This window comes from Anticarsia gemmatalis, chromosome 5 (genome assembly GCF_050436995.1).
Source record: "Anticarsia gemmatalis isolate Benzon Research Colony breed Stoneville strain chromosome 5, ilAntGemm2 primary, whole genome shotgun sequence".
NCBI lineage: Eukaryota > Metazoa > Arthropoda > Insecta > Lepidoptera > Erebidae > Anticarsia > Anticarsia gemmatalis.
Window position 1 is genome coordinate 11,985,318 of NC_134749.1, and position 20,020 is coordinate 12,005,337.

General features: G+C 33.5%; 1 protein-coding gene across 1 annotated transcript in view; it reads left to right on the forward strand.

Annotated features, from left to right (window-relative positions):
- Nucleotides 1-20,020, forward strand: part of Baldspot (elongation of very long chain fatty acids protein baldspot) — a 62,734-nt gene that overhangs the window by 16,431 nt on the left and 26,283 nt on the right. Inside the window, exon 2 of the mRNA XM_076114812.1 lies at nt 8,167-8,304. Coding sequence (XP_075970927.1) covers nt 8,167-8,304 — 138 coding nt within the window. The remainder of the gene's footprint in view (nt 1-8,166; nt 8,305-20,020) is intronic.

A 20,020-nucleotide genomic window follows, 5' to 3' on the forward strand; every position in this document is an offset into this window, starting at 1 on the left:
TATTTTTAACATTGTAAAGGCCCCTAGAAATTCAATTTTAGGCCACGAGTTCTTCATGAGTTCAAATCATTCTTCGTGACCGCTTATATTATTGGTATCTTAACTGACTTATACTTCAAAACATTCACTTATCATCCAGGTAATTGTCAATTAAGTCCTTGAAGAAGAACAGTGCACAAATCAAGGTAGATCAAAGTTCGTTTCTACGAATTTGCACCTGCATAATCCACTTTGTGTTACCAAATGACTTTGCAATTCGTTAATCGCAATTCTTACTAATAATCGTATGAAATAGATAAATATTATATAAATATACGATATAATCTAAATACTAATTTATTGCAGTGGGCATTAGTATAGAAACATTATCAATATCGCACCACTTCGCATCATAATACGCTGATAGTGTTATCAGCAGTGATAAGAAAAATGACGGAATGTGTAAGTGATATAATGTAAAGGAATATACGCGATTGATTTATATAAATGCCTCTTTTAAAAGCCTTCATGTATATGGTTAAAAGGCAAAAAGATGTCTGTTCCTAATCCTTGTATTGGAAAAACCTAAAAGGTTTACTTTAAGTTAAGAAGGATTAGTATTTGGACAAAGTTTGAGCTTATATCTGGTTATTTCTATACTATCTGATCGATATACCTCTATCCGTGATCAAAGGAAAAACAGTACTTAGTTTTCGTGGAATAAGGCGTGCTGACCTATTTTCCAATTAGTAATATGACGTATTCAGTCCTTACGTCAACATAACTTTTGAGCATGCTACGACTAGTGACTCCCTGAAGCGTCTGACAGCCCATTTTAAAATATATGTTCACGTTATTTCTCGTGGCATTTCACCTCGTCCGGGATGGAATTTCCAAACATCCTCCCCTACACTCGCCAAGAAACACACGTCAAATTTCATCTTCTTGCGTTCAGTAGTTTCGGCTGTGCGTTGTCCGTCTCTTAATCGGAAACTTAGTCAGTAACGGACGAATTTTATTGTAAATCTAAATATAATATAATAAATAGTCCATGAAGCCTTTTTTAACAATAAACATTATTTATCATCATCAGTTTCAATGTTTAGTTTAACAACCACTTTATAAGTACTTAGTTAAGAATGAGTATATCATCTTAACCGCAAGACCACATCTCGATTGCTCGATAGCAATTAACTTGTTTACGCCAACAAAACTAGTTCATAATCCGAACAGTTCTATAAGATCTAGAAAGATCTCGAGCCATTATATTGTAATTACTATGTAGTTGGAAGTGTTTGGTAAACAATGCACATTAAGTAAGATGCCACGTGTATGGTAATAAGTTAGGTTATGACATTATCGCGGTGCAATCGCCGTGCCTGTTAAGAATCTTATATGAATCCGTGATAAGTGTATGACGCACGATCACTTGACGATATTTATTGGGTGCTAACACGGTGGTCTAACACTTTACATTGTATAGTCCGATACATCATGGGATTATATTCAGTATCAGTTTTGTAAAACTGTAGCTCCTTTGAAGATGGATTAATTGTTGGTATTATAAGCTTTTACAAAATGTCCTGTATTTCGGCCTCATCCCGTTAGATTAGCTAAAAGAATAAATTAACGAAAACATATTGAATGTGATATAATAAAAGATGATGAAAGTCAGTGTGCTCACCTATCTATCTGAGATTTCGTAAACCACATACATAAGATTAATTTGTGCAGAAATATGATCTGGATATGGTCTTCAACATAAAAACAATTTGAGACCAAAAGGTCGTTAGTAGCATTAGCGTGACATTCTAAGATGCAAGATTGCAACTGCATTTATAAATATGATTGCATGTTTCCCTAGTTATATCATAATAGGGCACAATAAGGCTTATTGTAGTCTACCTGATACAGTTTAAATTCCATATTGTTTCTAAGAATCTCATTCAGTAGTAGCGTTTCCGAGAATAGCCAATGTTCTCTTTATTTATGATTGTAGAATACATAACAGCTACTAAACTGTAATAAAACATCCGATTATGTAAGAATGAAGTAATAAAAACACAATATTGTAATAAGTTGGAACTAGATTCATAATTTAGTCTAGTCATTTTTATATCTGTCCGACTTAATACTCCACAAATCGTTCGATCGCTATTATGTCTTATTTATTGATGTTTTAGTGTCTGGAAAACATTTGTAGCTTTCACTATCGTCTGTGATATTAGACTAAACATAAAATAATATCGCCACGTCATATTCTGTCCATTTCATTCCTGTTACCTCTATAAGACATTTTGTAACATTGTCTGAAATGTGGCTACGTCTTTAGCTATAACAGACGTGGTATTGTGTATGTATGTAAAATGTGCGCCTGCAATAAATATTAATGACTTTCTCAAATAAAATTATTTCGACTCCAGTCACACACAGTTCAACACATCGACTTTGTTTCCGTGATCTGCGTAGTGTTACACAAAAGTTGATATCTATTGCGGGTAGTTGAATAACAACATATCTGACTAGCTATCATAGACGTTTTCCTTATTAGGTTTCGCTCACTGAATTTCGCAGAGATTAACAGTTACACGACTGAAAAAAACCCGTTGCTCTAGAATTCTAAATCATGTTGATCTTATAAAAATACAAATAAAATCTAACGTTGTCACTTAAATATAGACCTTATTTAAATAACTGGTTTCTTTTTCCTCCTACATTCCTACAAGTATAAAAAATAGGCATATAATTACGTTTTCCTATAGTTCTATAACCTTGGAGCAAGGATGTCAGGAAATAGAGTGGATCCATCAGCGTACTGACCTTGTATTAATACCTTCGCAATAATGGTACTGTCAAAATGAAGACAGGTTTGGTGTCGATGACCTGTGCAACTCAAATATGGAGATTTTTTGTGGCAGTCGTCCCGTCTGGTGTGGCGAATTGGTGATCGATCTTTTATGCCCTTGAAAGTTTCTCCGTGTGGAAAGGTTTTTCGGCTGTGTACAAGGGATTTTTGTTTCTTGAAAACAGAATGTTTCGACGAATTATTCTTCCCAAGCGGCCTGGTATTGAAGTTCTTTTTTGGTGAAATATAAAAAGAATATGCCTTTCCTAGAGCTTACCGATCTATAAGATTTGAGTAATCGGATCTGAAGTTTGGCTGTGCTAACCTAAAATAAACTTACTTCTGTATTTATAATATTAATACGAGTCACGATTGTTCCAATGACTGAAAGATTTCAAGACGAATTTGTAAGAGTTATCATTAACCCTGGAGAAAAAAACAGTTATCAATATTTAATTACTCAATTCGTGTAAAACATTTGTATCAATATAAATAACAGATAAAATGTAACTATTTATCGATCAATTAATAATGTCAGCGGCACATTATCTTAATGCTATTGACCGGGACATGTGTTGCCTATTTAATTACAAGTTCAAGTACGATGTTTAATAATATTATACATAATATTTACTTTTTACGCACAATAATATATTATGCACGCTTTATCTGAATTGCATATGTATTTTCTTTACGATTAGCTTTCTGGATCACTTATTAAACCACTTCGAAATTTCGCAACAAGTACTGGATAACTTATCCCATAGATAAAATTAGCTTCTGACGGTGCGGTTGGAAAAAGTGAAAAAAAAGGTGCTTGTTGCTATCTATGCATAGCTGGTGACAAATACAGTAGCCTGATAAAATAACATTTAGCTGCTAACCAATAGCTATATGAATTGTAAATATGGTGAGTTATGTGTTAAAAGAGGGTATTTTACATTTCTAGTATTATCTGCTTGTACGAAATTTCGTGCCCATTTACATAATTAAGATATCTGTCGATTTATACGTCACGTTACGAGCAGTAGTCCTTGGATCGTTAAAAACTGGAAAGAATAAATCATTATTATAAGGAAGCCGACATTTGGACACTGTAAAGGGCAAGGGCCGATACCGAAAAAGGTGAATGGACCTCTTGATTGACGGTCAATTTGAGGTCAATTTCATCAATTTGATGTCATAAGGAACCAGTACGTTCTCGTAGTTTCGATTTCGTTGAACATGTCTTTAGTTAAGACAAAGCTTTGTAACAGGTGATATTTGCTGTACTACACGCTTGAAAATGAGGCCTTTTCCGTTACGTAATCATCCGAAGCGATAAGTAAAATATAGTTTTCGATTAATTATAATGCACGTATGTCCTAGTTGTCGATTTCGAATGTCGATTTGAACGATTTCCCATAGTACAACAAAAATTACTATAGGTCGTACGAACTTATGATGAACTTGTAGTTTTAGCTTTTTTCCTCCTTCTAGTAATTTTCAGGTAATTGTGTTTCTTTCCAAAAGTACTTACTCTTGAAGAATATAAGTTTGTCGTCTGCGTGCCGCTAACTTAAGCTAACCTGTTTCGTCTCAAAGTTGGACAACAACCTTCATTAAACTTTTCCATCGGGTCCTATCTTTCTCATACAATTTGTACAGAATGGAGACATTTGACATTTGTTTTTTTTTTTACTTCCTAATTGCTATTGGCCCCAACTCGACTCCGATCACAAGGAGTATTGTTATGGCTTATGTTATCTAATGTATACTAAAACCACAGGCAAAAGTAAATATTTTTATGGCCAACATGACGTTTTGGTACATAAGCTACAATATAGCCAAGTTTTGTGAAAATATGTTCAGTAGTTTTGGCGTCATTCAGTAATAAACGTCCGTACATCTGTCCGGCCACATATCAAAACTTTCGCATCTATAACATAAGTGTAGGTAGGTATAGATATAGAAGAATGTTTTCTGTTTTATTATGCCTATTATTTTATCAATTTGTAATTCCTTCATAGATTCAATCGCAGAACATTATAATTGTAATGACATGTTAATCGATTAGTGTTCAACTAATTAAATGTTATAATGCGAAACTAATTGTTCGATAATGAGCCCCTGGTGTATAATCGCTGTATTGGGGATTTGCGTGATTAATTGATTCGTTATACTATTATAATTGCCACCTATCACAATGTAAGATATCAGTAATTTTCTTCGTCATTCTCTACGATTCTATGATTAAATAATCTACATATGTAAGGTAGGTTACGTATGTGGCAAGATATAAGGTATGTATACAAAATCACGCCTATGTCTCGCGGAGGTAGGCATAGACCAAAGAACAAAAAGTGACATGATATGACTAATTTTGACAGATATTTTCATTAGATTCGCTCCGTTACTGGATGTAAGCTTCGAGAATTGCAAGCTGCCTAACTCAGTTAAATCTTTGTCCTGTAAGCAATTATGGCTGGACCAGTTAAAGCATTCTCATTATGTAACAGATCTCATTAAGCTTTGCTCTTGATCTCATTTGATATTGATCTTTAAGTCGATCTATAATAATAATTCGGGCAGTAAAACTATTATGAATTTTGCCCGTAATCGTGTTAAATCATCTGTCAAGGTCTCTCATCCATATATTGAGTTCTCCATGCATCTATCGTCTATTGCCTTGATTTTTTCCACCAACCTTTTGCAAAGGTGTTTACCTCCATTCAAAAAATATATAAACAAACATTAGTACAAGTTTGTTTTTCCTTAACGGGACTTAAATCCTATAACATTTCTCTATATTATTCTGTAATTAATTTAAAACACGTATTTATTAGTAACGTGCGCAAAGTTTAGTGTACGAGAGAAGTTTACTAATTTATACTTTTTTCATAAAAATAAACGTTTTGTATAGTTTTCCTTGAACTTGTTGCCGCAATAATGGTTTTGGCCGTAACCTTTTATATTTGTATTAAAATTATGTGTTAAAAGTATACTAGTGAATAAATACTTTAATGTTAAGACTCATGGACACGTGCTCACTTATCTTAATTATGTGATACTTAAAATTTATTACTTATACGTAGTTTTGTATTACTATCTGATGAGAATTATTTATTATAGACAGTTTTTGAGCCGACTCCAATAAAGGAGAAGGTCATCAAGTTAGCGCTTTTTTGTCTTTTCCCTTTCCTATAATAATAAGAAATGGAATTAACTTGATGGTTTATGAATTCTTCATTCCGGTTTCGTTTGAAAGCTTTCAGGGACATCGAAGTTAGTGATAGCATGAAAATAAAATTAATAAATGATTAGTTCTACGTATTGTCTAGAAAATCGATGCACATGCCTACTGCTTCAGTAAATATTTAATTTTCTAACCTTTCCGAAGCGATTGGTTGTGCAACTAACGATAGTTGGTGAAAACTTATAATTGGGTAGCCACCGCACATGCCAAATATTTTATGAGCTTCAACCTTATGTCTGTATTTTAGATTACTAAAATCTCACCCAGATACCTACTGTATTATAGGTCCTTACAGACATCTCCATAGTAAAGTTGGTTTCAAAAGCCTGTCCCAGTTGTCTTCAAACAGTTTTAAAGCTAAAGCGACTCATAACGGTTCGTGCAAGACGTTTGCTGCTACAAAGACTTAGTAAAACAATTGCAAACCTAGTTCAAGGCTTGTAGAACGTGGGAATGACCTTTACCTCGACACAAACGCGACACAAACATTATTTAGCCGGAACTATCTAATAAATAAAAGTAAAAGTCGCCTGTACGGTAAAAAGCAACGTGTTTGAAACTTGGCACGCGTCGCTTCGCATCCCGTACGTGTCGGGAGAGGGTAACTGGGGGAATATATCAGGGTAAACGCGGTCAGCATCCACCTACATATACATACATACCTATATACACGTTGCAGTAAAGGGTTACATAACTTTGAAGGTATGTATATTATGAAGATTTTGTGTTCAGGTGTATGAAATTCGAGTTGTATTCTTTCAAATGAGAATAATTTTTTGTGTTGCTAGATATTTTAGGAATTGAAACTTTCGTACCTGGATTGTTATTTGTTTGCATAGTTATTACTATTTCTTGGCTAATATTTAAGTACTTGAAGAATCAAACTATCCTCAAGAGTCGCTCAGACCGTCCGAATTTCTAAGTGACTAGGGAATGAAAGCAAAAACTAACTTGAGAAATGTTGCGATTTAAAAACAAGACTGAATTACTTATCAGACCTAAGTAAGATACGTATTACCACATTACATGTAAGTTATTATGATAATGAAATACCTTATTCAAAACTTAACATTACAAAGACACTTCACACAAAGTTAATCTTACCAATTGTCCAAATCATTCTACAATACACAATATTGTTTGAAAATTGTAAGCAGAACTTTATTCGTTTATAAATTAACTTAAAACGCGATATTTTATAACCAACAGGCAATGACGGTGAAGTAAAATGAAATTCATTTATTCATAGTCATTGTTGGGGCCGACAAAGCGATCTTTATTCTATTATGTCCTTTCCGTGTAACATCCGAGTCTCTTTAGCACAATGTTAACAAAGAATGAATTCGCAATTAAGTCCTGTCTGTTACATTTTATTGCGGTGCGGTTTTGTATAATCAATTTTCAAACCATTTATAACAAAATTTTGTTCAATACTTTGCTTAACTCACTCCATTGACGTTTTCTTTCTCCTATGGTCTGCGCGGTAGTGTAAACTATTGTATCACGACGATCACCCTACAATGTGCTATTGGGCTAAAATATTCTTAGCACTACTTCGGAATATGGTATCGGGTATATATCGGCAATAGGCTCGCCACTTAATGGCCAAACCTGATGAATTTGACACTCTACTATATCTTCGGGAATAACAAGCGAGACGTAAGCCCAAAAAAGTCTAATAAAAATAAATAATACGCGGACAGTCTGACTTTATGTTAAGCGTTATGACAGAAAAACCTGTTAAACAGTTTTTACTTTCTCTGCATCCTTTTGAAAAGGAAACTAGCTAGACTAGTCTACATCTCCGTATAAATTCTTTCTACCTTTTATATTATGTTCAGGAATTACGTTGATGGAATTTTATAGTAGTAGACTTACAGGTTTAATATAATGTTTCTTAATATAAGTCATTGAAAAACTTTACCACATTGCTTCAGCACGTGCAAATTTACGGTACGAAGAAGTTAATATGACGACGCAGTAATCCAATCGGAAAGAACTGCTTTTTCATGAATATACTATCGCAACCTTACAAAAAAGAAAATCCTAATTAACTTAATAGTTAGGTAACAGGTTCGTGTATTAAACTGGTCTCTTTCTTTCACAGATTCGAGTTACGGCGTACTCTTATGATATGGAATTGTTCTCTGGCCGCGTTCAGCATCATGGGGGCATGTCGGACGCTCCCTGAATTTATTCACGTGTTACGGAACTACGGTATCTATCACTCCATCTGTGTGCCAAGGTGAGTCCTAGCTAGTAATTCAAAACATTGAGATTTTCTTTCGAAGCCTAGTGTGTTTTTTAACTCATTGAAATATTTAGAAACTAAATACAAATGTTTGTAGGACTAATATCAGTGAAACGTAAGTACTAGAAACTTGATTAGTTTACACAAACAAGATCTCTCAAATTAGTCTATGAATATGCAAAAAACCTCTAAAAATCTACGAGAGTAATTGTCATCATTCATCAAACTCGTATAATACTCGTAATGTATGTAAAACCGATTGTTTGCGTGTCATTTGAATTGTTGAAATGTTCAATTACATCGACTTTTGACAAAAAATCAATGAATAAACGGATCTATTTATTGTTGATTTGCATAATATTTATATATTCAAAACTTTTCCAATTAGAATTTTTAGCAAAGTATTGATTTTTTTACGCGTCTATGAAACTGAATTGATATTTGGAAGAAACTTTTGGCCGTGATTTTCGCTGCGTAGAAAGAATCCCCTTTAGGATGCTTTTAAAAGTTTGTTTATCTTATAAACTGCCTATTCGTCCTATTTGCTTTTTAGTGACAAATGTCATTAGGTACGTATATTGACCCTTTTAATGACAACCATCTAATTTGTTAAAGACAAATACTTATAAGTAAAACACGATGTTCGAGGGTTCAAATATTTGTCAAATAATAATTATTGTTTTAATTATTTTATTTGTTAAGGAATGACTAGTTTCATTCGTTTCGAGGTCAAGGTGAAGGTCAGGTCAAAGTTATAAAAAAAACTCAAGTTTTAAAAAGCCCCAGTATCAAAATACGGTTTCGTTATTCAAGTTTTGACGATAAAAGCAACTGAAACTAAGAATAAACCTCGAGGTACATATAAAGTAAAAGTAATGTACGTCTTAGCAAAATAGACTACGGGGCGTATTTGAAAAATCTCGCCCTAACAAGATTTTATGAGAAAAGTTACGCACAACTATAATAAGTTTCATTTATATAGCAGTTATATAAAGTTTTTTACTCTTTAATATTAAATAAGGATACATTATAGTAGAATTTTTATTCGCTTAATTAAGATGATAACATGGAATAATTTTATGCCCGCTGACCTACGACAGTGGTCGTAAAAACTAATTTTAGGCTCGCTCGCCATTTTGTGAAATCAGTAGCTGTTAGATAACAAGTTAAATGGTATATAAAGTACAATTTAAGTGGTATTTACTACAATGTTTGTTACTGCGAAAATGGTCATTCCATTTTCTGTAGGGATAGGAATTTTCAACAAAGATTTTATCGTCACCGTGAACGTCACTTTTTTAGGGATATACCAGAAAATAGAAACGGCTAACTCCGATTTTTTGAGCGTAGGTGTGTCCCACTGCTGAGCATGGGCCTCTCAAGGTCGTATATTGCGTCTGGCTATCCATCTAGAAACGTGCCCAAATCATACCCCGAAACATTATTGAAATTAGTTTTTTTATGAGTAAACATTATTTCTTACACTATATCTTTATAACATGAAACTTTTAAATAGATTTAAATATATTCATTCATATTATACTATTAAATAGATTCAGGATTAAGATATTATGTTACACTTTTTCTCCTTTCCTATATTTTTTGGGATTAATGAAACCCATTTCCGATATGACATTAACGCGAATAGATCTCGCGACCTTTAACATTGACTTCCACAACGATCATAATATCCAGCATTCACTTGTAACAATTGCAGCCATTACCTTTAATAATCATCGTAAATTTTAATTAACACGTTGTATTAACTATCGAGCGATAATGGGAATTCCCAAACAAGCTAACTTTTATTATCGACTGCAGTTGATAACATTACTGAATACTCGTAACCGGCATATTTTTCATTTTAGAATAAAATGCCTCAGTTTTTATAAGCTATTGCGGACGTAGTGGTAATTTTTACTAAAACTAGTTTTAGACTACTATTTTTTTCTATAAATAATTATAATCGAACTTTGGACATTGATCTAGCGATAAACACGTGTTCAATGACGATATCGAAATATTTTTAATTATTTTGGACTTTATCTAAAGGTCGCGACTTGTGAGTTCCCTGAATAAAGTTGGGTAAATTCTATTGGGATTTTCAGTGATGATATTATCCGTACTACATTCTTGTCCATTCTGTTATAAATTTAGCATTTTTCCTTTTACTATTAGTCATCTAAGGACTCATTCGTTTCTGTAGTTTATCAATGAATACAATACAGTTTACGCTAGATTTTCCTTGCTCTAGATTATGCCAATATCAGGCTAAGGTCTAGCCTGCAAAGACTATAATATCCTTCTAATTTGTAATAGTAATTCAGAAATGCGACCAGGTTATCCCGCTTTCTCAGGGACAATATGATCTCATCGTTTCGGGAAAAAACGAGTTACGTGTTCAATCGAATCCCGTTTTTACGTAGTGATATTTTACATAGATTGATCTCGCCAGGGAACGTAGTGTTGTACTTTGAAAAACCTCTTTTCTACTGCTAAAATAATATTCAGGTACTCTCAGAAGGAACTTTAATTCTCCTGCAGGGGGGCTATCACGTATCTCAGTTGACAACTGTATAAAAGCCACTATGCTGTACATTGTTTCCTCTCTTAGATTATAGTGACTATTACGTTACTTCAAAACAGCAATGTAATGAATAGTGACCATCAATTTGACGTTAACTGAGATACGTGATAAGCCCGTAGGTATCAAATTGAAAATTCCTACCAAACTTAAAAAGACTAATCATGATGACGTTTTGCCGACATACTTGAAAGTAGGCATACGTCCATACGTGTTGTATTACATAAAACAAGTTCTATAGATATAGAAAAGCGTACATACATCCGCGTGTACTTGTTTACATAACTTAGCAAACTATGTTCCTACTTATACAAGAGTCACCGCCGTGGCTTCGCTTGCTTAGAATCTCCATACATTATTACATACACGTTTGATTTTAGCCTGACTTATTGTAGATAATCTTTAAATTGTATAACTTTTATGACACATGGTTTATCGATAAGTCTGAGTTTAATGTCTAAAATCTAATCTGCGATAAACTCGTACCTAAACTGAATTTGTATGTAGACGTAAATCTCTGGAATTTCCGATTCGATATATGGTTTTTTATTACGCGAAGAAGCCATATTATCCGCGACCAAAAGATGTAATCATATTTTTCATTCCAAATATAAAAGTAATCGGAAAATTCCTAGAAAATCTATCTACGGCAAAGAAATTACGAACAGAAGTCAAACAAAATGACTACCAATCAAAATTGGTTTAGCAGTTTTCGAGTAACGTTCGCACAAACCTACTAACTGTTAATAAAAATGCCGATAGATACGTTATCTTCGATAGTGGCACGTTCGATGAATAACTTTAACACCGCGATCCGATCACGTATCACAGGTAAAGCATTCTAACCGCGTACAAACACATCCTAATATTCATACGATGTGCGAAGCGAAAGTTCACGTGTTTAAGTATTTCGACAATAATATGCTAATCATTGTGTTGATGAGTTCTGTCATCGTATAGACTTGTACCACGGTCGAGAAACGTGACAATCATTCAATAGAAGCGTAAAAAAACGCTTACTAAATAATAATCTCTTTCGCGTTGCGGGTCTAATGTTTAGCCTGCGATCATGGTCAGGGCCGAAACGTCAATTATTATTTTTGGCGGGTTTGATATTAACTGTCTCATACATTACAAAACACAAACGAATATAAGTATTTTGTGGCTTACGTAGAAATCATCGTTATGTAGTCGACTTATCATTGGCGATCTATTTGCAGTCAAACGTGCAATCATAAGAGAGTCGTAAAGTCTATTCATTTCACTTCCTCATTGGTTAACGGTAAAGTGCTTATAGTTAATTACACTATTATTTTATTCCGAAGATCCACTAAGCAGCTTTATAGCGCATAGCTGACCCGCGCAACTTCGCTTGCGTCACCTAAGAGAATGGGTCAAAATTTTCCCCGTTTTTGTAACATTTTTCGTTGCTACTCCGCTCCTAATGACCGTAGCGTGATGTTATATAGCCTATAGCCTTCCTCGATAAATGGGCTATCTAACACTGAAATAATTTTTCAAATCGGACCAGTAGTTCCTGAGATTAGCGCGTTCAAACAAACAAACAAACTCTTCAGCTTTATAATATTAGTATAGATTACTAAAGGCACGTCTAGTTTAAGCTCAAGTAATGCCTAGCAATTCAAAATGTCGATGATATCCTATTTCGGATCCTTAATCCGCAATTTCGTTTATTACCCTAATTAATATTCGATCTAGAAATCAGATGCGTCATGTGAATTTTGGTCATTAGGCGTTATTGAATCGTTTCTGTACTTCCGGCAAACGAAGTTGTCACAACAGTTTTTAATTTTTTTAGAGCTAGAACATAAGGTACAAGATCGATACGGGTTTAGCGCAAAAGATGAAACTCAGACTGCTCGATAAACTGATTGTAACTTTTATGCAATTTTAAGATACTCTACGTTAAACAGCCTTTTAAATTTTATACGTATAAAAAGTCCTGTCGTTTTGACTAATCATAATTTTTCTTCCCTTATAAAGTTATGTCTAGCAATTCATCACTAAGACGACAGCAACAGAAATGTTTGAGAAATTAGGTATTTGTCCTTCAGTATTTACTTCATAAAATCTACTACAGCTTGTAAAGACAGGCGGTTGTTCCAGTACACGATAACAGTTGACAATTAGAACAAATTATATTGTAGTGGAAATGTTAATGCTATCCAGACGACAGAAACACGGACTGTAATGTCAACAACGTAATTTGAACACTGACAGTTAATTAGGCCTAGCACAGAGACAATCAACCTTTTGTCTGAAAGGGCCACAAAGACGTTCCAGTCTTTGTACCGCGGACCGCGAATATTCACTTCAAATTGTGAAATCGCCTGCTGGATCTGACTGTCTGTCTAGATTAATTTAAAAACTGCTATAGGTATTTTTATGACGTTTTTACACATAGATGAAGAAAAGGAATGTGAGTTTCTTGCTGTTTCTTCTCACGAGCAACAGCTTTTCCGAAACGGTAAAGGATTAAAAATATTGCTATGATTTGAAATAAGTACTTCTTAAAAGTTTATGAAATACTTGAATTTGATTACGTTTTATGTATAATTCGTTAAGGTTTTGTGTATTTTGGCTGAAAAAAGATAATCTTTGTTGAAGATACCACCTACGACCTTTTAAATTTTAAAGTAATTGCTGGACATTGGCAAATAGGTTGACTACATCTGGTCTAGCCTATATCTGCTACATTTAACTAGAAATTTCTGGACGTCCCGTGAAGGTCCTCCAAGTAATTCCCGCAAAGGTCAAATGTGTATAGACACTCATATATTTTTGTATGACGGTTTTATGTTTCATACATTTACGTATTGAAGTTTTATTACGAATGATTTATATTATTTAGTATTTTGTGTGTATTTGTGAATTGTGGGTCTGGGTTTTTGAGTATATTTGAAAAGAGATGATTTTAATGGTAAAAGGGTTTCTGCCCTGCAGATGGTTGTAAAATAGAAAAGTTGTATACTATGACTAGCTGACCCGTGCCACTTCGCTTGCGTCACATAAGAGAGAATGGGCCATAAGACTTCTGCCTTCTTAGTACTCATAGTATTACTTTAATATCCTATGAGTAATCCTGTCCTATTCTTACTAGCAAGTATAATAAAGTTGTAAGTTTATTAGATACTATTATTTCTACTGAACTAGAGTCGCCTCTACACACAAATCATACCTAAAACTCGTTAAAGTCTCGCCAATCCAGTTTTATATCAACTATTAAAATATTATCACAATAATACTCTGTTAATCGGTCATTGTCATAATGAACATGAATTAATTAATCTTATCTTATTACTATTTATATATTTGACACATATAATAGTCAAGTTCAACAGATTACTGAACGGAATCAAAATAAATAATTAGTTTTTGTTTATATTGTGAATTCTTATAAACAATGACTAGAATGTGCTGTTCACATACTTTTAATGTTTTCTTTTATTATTTAACACGTATTCACGGTAATGAAGTAAACAATAGAATTTATATTCTTATCGGCACGTGCGATTTATAAATGATTTTCACTTGTTTATTTTTAATAGAAATCGTTGGATAACCTTCAAAATAGAATTTTTGTGTTGTAGAGTTAATGAACGCGTGTGAAAATAGTTATTTATCGAGGCTTGTTGGTAAAAAACTTGTACCTTTTCTTTTTGTCTACTTACGAAACGAAAAGTCCTCGTCCTTTTTCTGTGTCGCCGTGAAATGAGGTAGTTTATGGTAGACTTCGATGCAGTTTAAATTTATTATCACTCTAATTGACTCACCAAGATTAGTTATCGCATAAAGTACAGAACATTTCAACAAGCAGTTTTTGAAAGGATAAAAACCAACAGAATCAATTTTCAATCTAATACATCCTGACCTTTAGCTTTATTTCGGTAATCCAATAGCCAATATACAATCTCTTACCCGAATTTAATCTCCTAAATCCTTGCAAAACATCAAACCCTAGTATCCTCTAAGCCCATAACTCCATGATATCGACGGATTAAACAATGTTCTTGTAAACTATCTGTTACACAACGGTCCGTCTGATCAGCGATAATGTTTGAAGACCAGACGTTACGGTCAAATGTTAGGTACAGTATGTCTCTTGTTATTATCTCTTTGTTACTTATTAAGTAATAGGTCAATGAACTGTATGTAGGTATAGGCTTTTTGGATAGATGGCGTAGATGTTGCTAAATTGTAACTGTTTGTAACAAGGCGACACTGTATGTGGAAGAAATAGTCTGCTCAATAGTTCAACTATCGAAGAAACGGGTCGACAACTGTATCAGGTCATTAAAAATGTTAGGCCTAAGATATAGACAAAAAAAAATCTTAACTAGATAGGTACATAGAATCACGTCATTTTTCCCAAAGAGGTAGGCAAACTTCCCCTGCTTGATTTACATCCATACATCTCTTATCGTGCAAATAACTTTTTAAAAAGAAATAAGTACATAGAAATCTAGCGTCTATTTCTGTTTGAAAGATCTTTCTTTTTTTATTTAAACTTGATAATCTCTAATTTCTCAACGAAAATAAATCTCTTTGAAACTGCAGTGCAGTAGGTAAAAGTTTTTTCTTTTCCCCCTACACCCTGCAGAGTGCGTTCGACGTGCTATTAAAAGTTTACCTAAGCACTAAATGGAATGGTTCCTACATTCCTCTTACGTATATTGGTAATCAGGCTGATGTGTTTGAAAACCCACTCCATTACGGCAAACACAATCGATATGACATAATTAGGTTAATTGGATTTTGATAAAAAGTACTGCATTTGGTTTATAGGGTTCGGACTGTTGATGTAATCGTCGGGCTTGTTTTGTGGTCGTTTTATAAGTCAAAGAAATGTCTCCTTTTTTTAAACCACGTTGGTTGAAACACATTAAATGTGGTAATTAACAAAATCGAAATAAAGTCTCCTTATAATTCATACTTGTCTGGGGTGGTGAAGCTGTTCACCCGGGATGGACAGTGGGATTAGGGATTATGACCCTCTTAGGGAAACAAGTTCGCCATGTCTAAGGTTTCTGAGTTAGCTTCATTTAGCGGTAGTTTATCTATTCAATAGCGTCTAAACTTGAATAAAAATGTCAGTTTGAATAGATGAACTACCGCTAAATGCTTCTCAGAAACCGGGCATTAGAGACATCCTAGATCATAATGATGATGAATCATTTTGTCTAAAAAACTATAGCGCTGTTCGGGCAGAATATAGTCTACTGGTCCGCCAGTTTCAGAAGAAAATTCCTTACCGATTATGATTTATGATTTTCAGATCCCAGTACACGTGTACTTGTATATTCAGAACCGATAAATCTAAATACATTGGAATCAAACAATATATCTCAATTTGTGCCAATAGGTAATTGACTTGTTCACATTACATCGCAAATGTCGCTTTAATGCTATTGATATAGTGGTCATTATTGTTTGTTAGTGATCTCGCCGAGGACATAGATCTCAATCAGATTTCAATTGATGAGTGCTATTCATCAGGAATCCATATAATGTTTGTCTTGTTATTTGTCATTAGGATGCTCGGAATTGCTAGCTTTTCTGCTATTTGGTCTGTAATGAAGTTAGTTAACTAGTATTGAATTTGTAATGAATACCTAATCAAGTCTTAAATAATAACAGAAAAATCCGATAGATGGAAGAAAAAAATACCTATACATGGTTGACATCAAAATATTGTATTGAATTACGTTAAAGCAGCCTCATTTGACATAAATTTTGACGTAGCGTTGATGAAATAGTAATGCTCCTAATATTTTTGCGCCTACGTAGGATTTGCTTCATCATTTCGAATTGCGTATTGTGTATTCTCGAAAAAATTGAATCATTCCTTGATTGCAAATTGCAAAAACATTATTAGTTTTGTATTTTTTATATCGAAATTTATACGGAACGTATTAACTCCCTACTAAACTAACTGTAGGACACCGTAGATATTTCCACTGTGGAAATTTTCACTGCCAATATCAATAAAACGAGTTGCAAATATTGCATCTTGTTATACAGGTTTATTGCGTTTCTGCGTTTTACTTGCGCACGTTTCCCGTTAGTATTACGTAGATTGCGACTTTGTCTGCTTACCAAGTCGTTGTACTTACGTAAAAACCAACATTTAAGGTACTATAAAAATATTTTTATCCGAGATATAAATTGTTTCATTGGAGGTATCCGACGTCATATGATAATAATATGCAAATATAATCCATACCATTTAAACCATTTATTTTTGTTACACATAAAGAAACATCACAAATACATAACTTAATAACTAGTCAGTAGATACATTTATGTGCAACAGAGGGCAACATACGATACCTTAATATTAATAATGCGAAAACGGGTTGGTACGTTTCTCCTTTTTACACGTAAAACAAATTAACCGATTTGAATAAAATTTGACAGGTTGGTAGATTATATCCCGGGGTATGCTAGCTTGTTGCGGAAGGAACCGTTATAATAAAATTTATCAAAAATTGGTTAATTTCTATCAAGTAATGTTGATCGAAGTGGTCTTGTAGACTTCCAATTTTGGTGATTTGATATTTTGACCTAGGCCTAGAATGAACCGATTTAGAGCAAAGCCAATACAATAAATAAACCCATTCAAGACAATAATAGCTAGCCATAATCTCGTAGCCTTAAAGAAGGTCTTCGATCATGTCCATATATTTGTTCTACAAAGACCATTTTAGTTGACCGCGGCCATTTAGACGGGGTTCGGCTTATCGTAAACAACCACGGTCAACAGTTTGAGCCAATACAATGTCGAGGCCAACTGTGTCACCAACACCAAAACACATTGGCATATTGGTGACCAATACGGCCAATATCCTTGCATAATCGGCATGACCCTGCAGATTCACAAAAATACTATAAAAATATCATTGTTTTTCGTCTATGTGCAAAACTAATCTATAATGTGTTAATGGTTCCCAATTTGAACTATTATCGATGTCTTTTAATACGTTAAACGTTTATTTTTAATTCACACACGGAAATTACGAATTATGGCGGTTTTTCTGACGTGCTATGTTTGTATGTTACTTTAGGCATGTGTACGTCAAAAATATGGTGACAATTAACTACGAATCGAGAATTGCGTAGGTTATGGAGTATGTTTGTTAAGACGTAAACAGTTTCATGTTGAACTAGGCATCGACAGTGACTTCGTCTTCTTTAAAAAAGTTTCGCGACAATATGTCACAGAAAAATACATATTAGGTTTTATTATTCAGGACTTAGTGAAAGACTTCCCACACAGGATTGAAGCGACTATTTCTGGTATATCATCACACAGCGCAAAACTAATACTTTTTGACAGGTGTCAAGTTGACTTATGTCAAATCAAATGGCAGTTGGTAAAGTTTAATCAAAGGAGTTAGTTGATACCTTAACTCGAAACAGTAGGGTACTCTTGAACATTCATCTTTTAGTCTGCACCTTGAATCAAGGCGTAGAATACACTTATGTTCAGTGGCAATAGGTTTTATGTAAAGGTTGTTCACCGTCAGCAAACATACCTTTATGGCGTATGACCTGTGACAATATTTGAAATATTTTCTACAGTCGATGAACGAATACTTCGCTCAAATTGTAGTTATTAACATAGCACAGAGGTGACCAACATGAGGCAACATGATTGACCCCACATTACTTTTTACTGGCTAGAATTTATACGTAATTCTACTATTATTACAAATGCGAAAGTTTCTGGGGATGGATGTATATTTATAACTCTTTCATGAAAATACTACTGAACGAATTTACATTGATAACTTTAAATTGTTAATTATAATTTAGAACCCGGATTAACTGTCCATCCCTGACATGGAAACCTTTTGCGTGTTTAAAACTTAATGCTTTTTTCTCAATTACTTACGCTTACTTAAACCGGTAAGTGAGTGTTAACTTTTTAAGTCTTGGTCTTAATTTTTAATTGAACTAGATGCATATATTAAGTGCTGAATAAGTATAAACTACATTAAGATTTCACACTGTATATTTTTCCGTTTTGAAAATTTGATCGAGTTGATAATGAGCTAGATAATCCTGAATACAATTAAAATATTAATAATAAAGTATTATTACCTTCTGTGACACACAATTATCATATAAATTATATTATATTATAGAAGTAATATAACTATGTGATAATAATACGCTACGTGCCCCAACTAGTGTAATTAAACGTACGTCTCACAGGTATCGTAAAAATGAATAATTATATCTGAAAATTTGTAGTTACTTGAATTTCTCGATATGAAAATTTAATTTCACCTTTGTGTGTTATTAAATTTAATAAGTTGAGTAAAGTTTGAAATTACTTCTGCGAGGTAGTATTAATTAAAATAATATTTCTTTAATTTCACGGTCTATATCAGAATCTGTGCTAGTCAATTTACATTTAAATTATAATGCAGTCTCAACACTATGTGTATTAAAAATAAAAACGACCCCAATAATTGTGATTCATAATATTCTGACCAGCAGATTATAATAAACTAACGTTTATTTTTAGCATCTCACCTCACTATGACATGATGCTGTTAACTATCCATACATATTATATCTATGACTAAAGCGCTCTGCGTCAATCGCTCGGAACAAATTAGCGCTTTCTATATTCTATCTAGGTTATCCATTGTCCAAAGTATTCACTTTTGACATTATAAGATGTATGCTAGATTGCTTTCTAGATCTAATATTTCTTTTGTTATCGTGCTCTTGTTTCATAGACACAATAAAACTGTTCCCATCAACTTGCAATGCCGTTACAGAGAGACGAATGAAAAGTTGCTCCACTTGAAGATTCCAACTTTGTTATATGAATATGTTTCCGGCATTCGTATGGAGACGTTCTCCAGAAATCGTTTGTTGAAAACTTTTTATTCTTGTTATTTCCTAACGTATTGGATTTCTTGCCAGAATAGGTATAGGGACTGCTATTTTATTTAAAATTTTCAACATCTTTGAAAGACACATATATCTTAACTTTAGATCCAATCTTTTCATATCTTTAGAACGATTTTGAGTACCATTGAGAAACCTACTTACAGCTTTCACAATAGTAAAGAAATAGGCTCCATATAG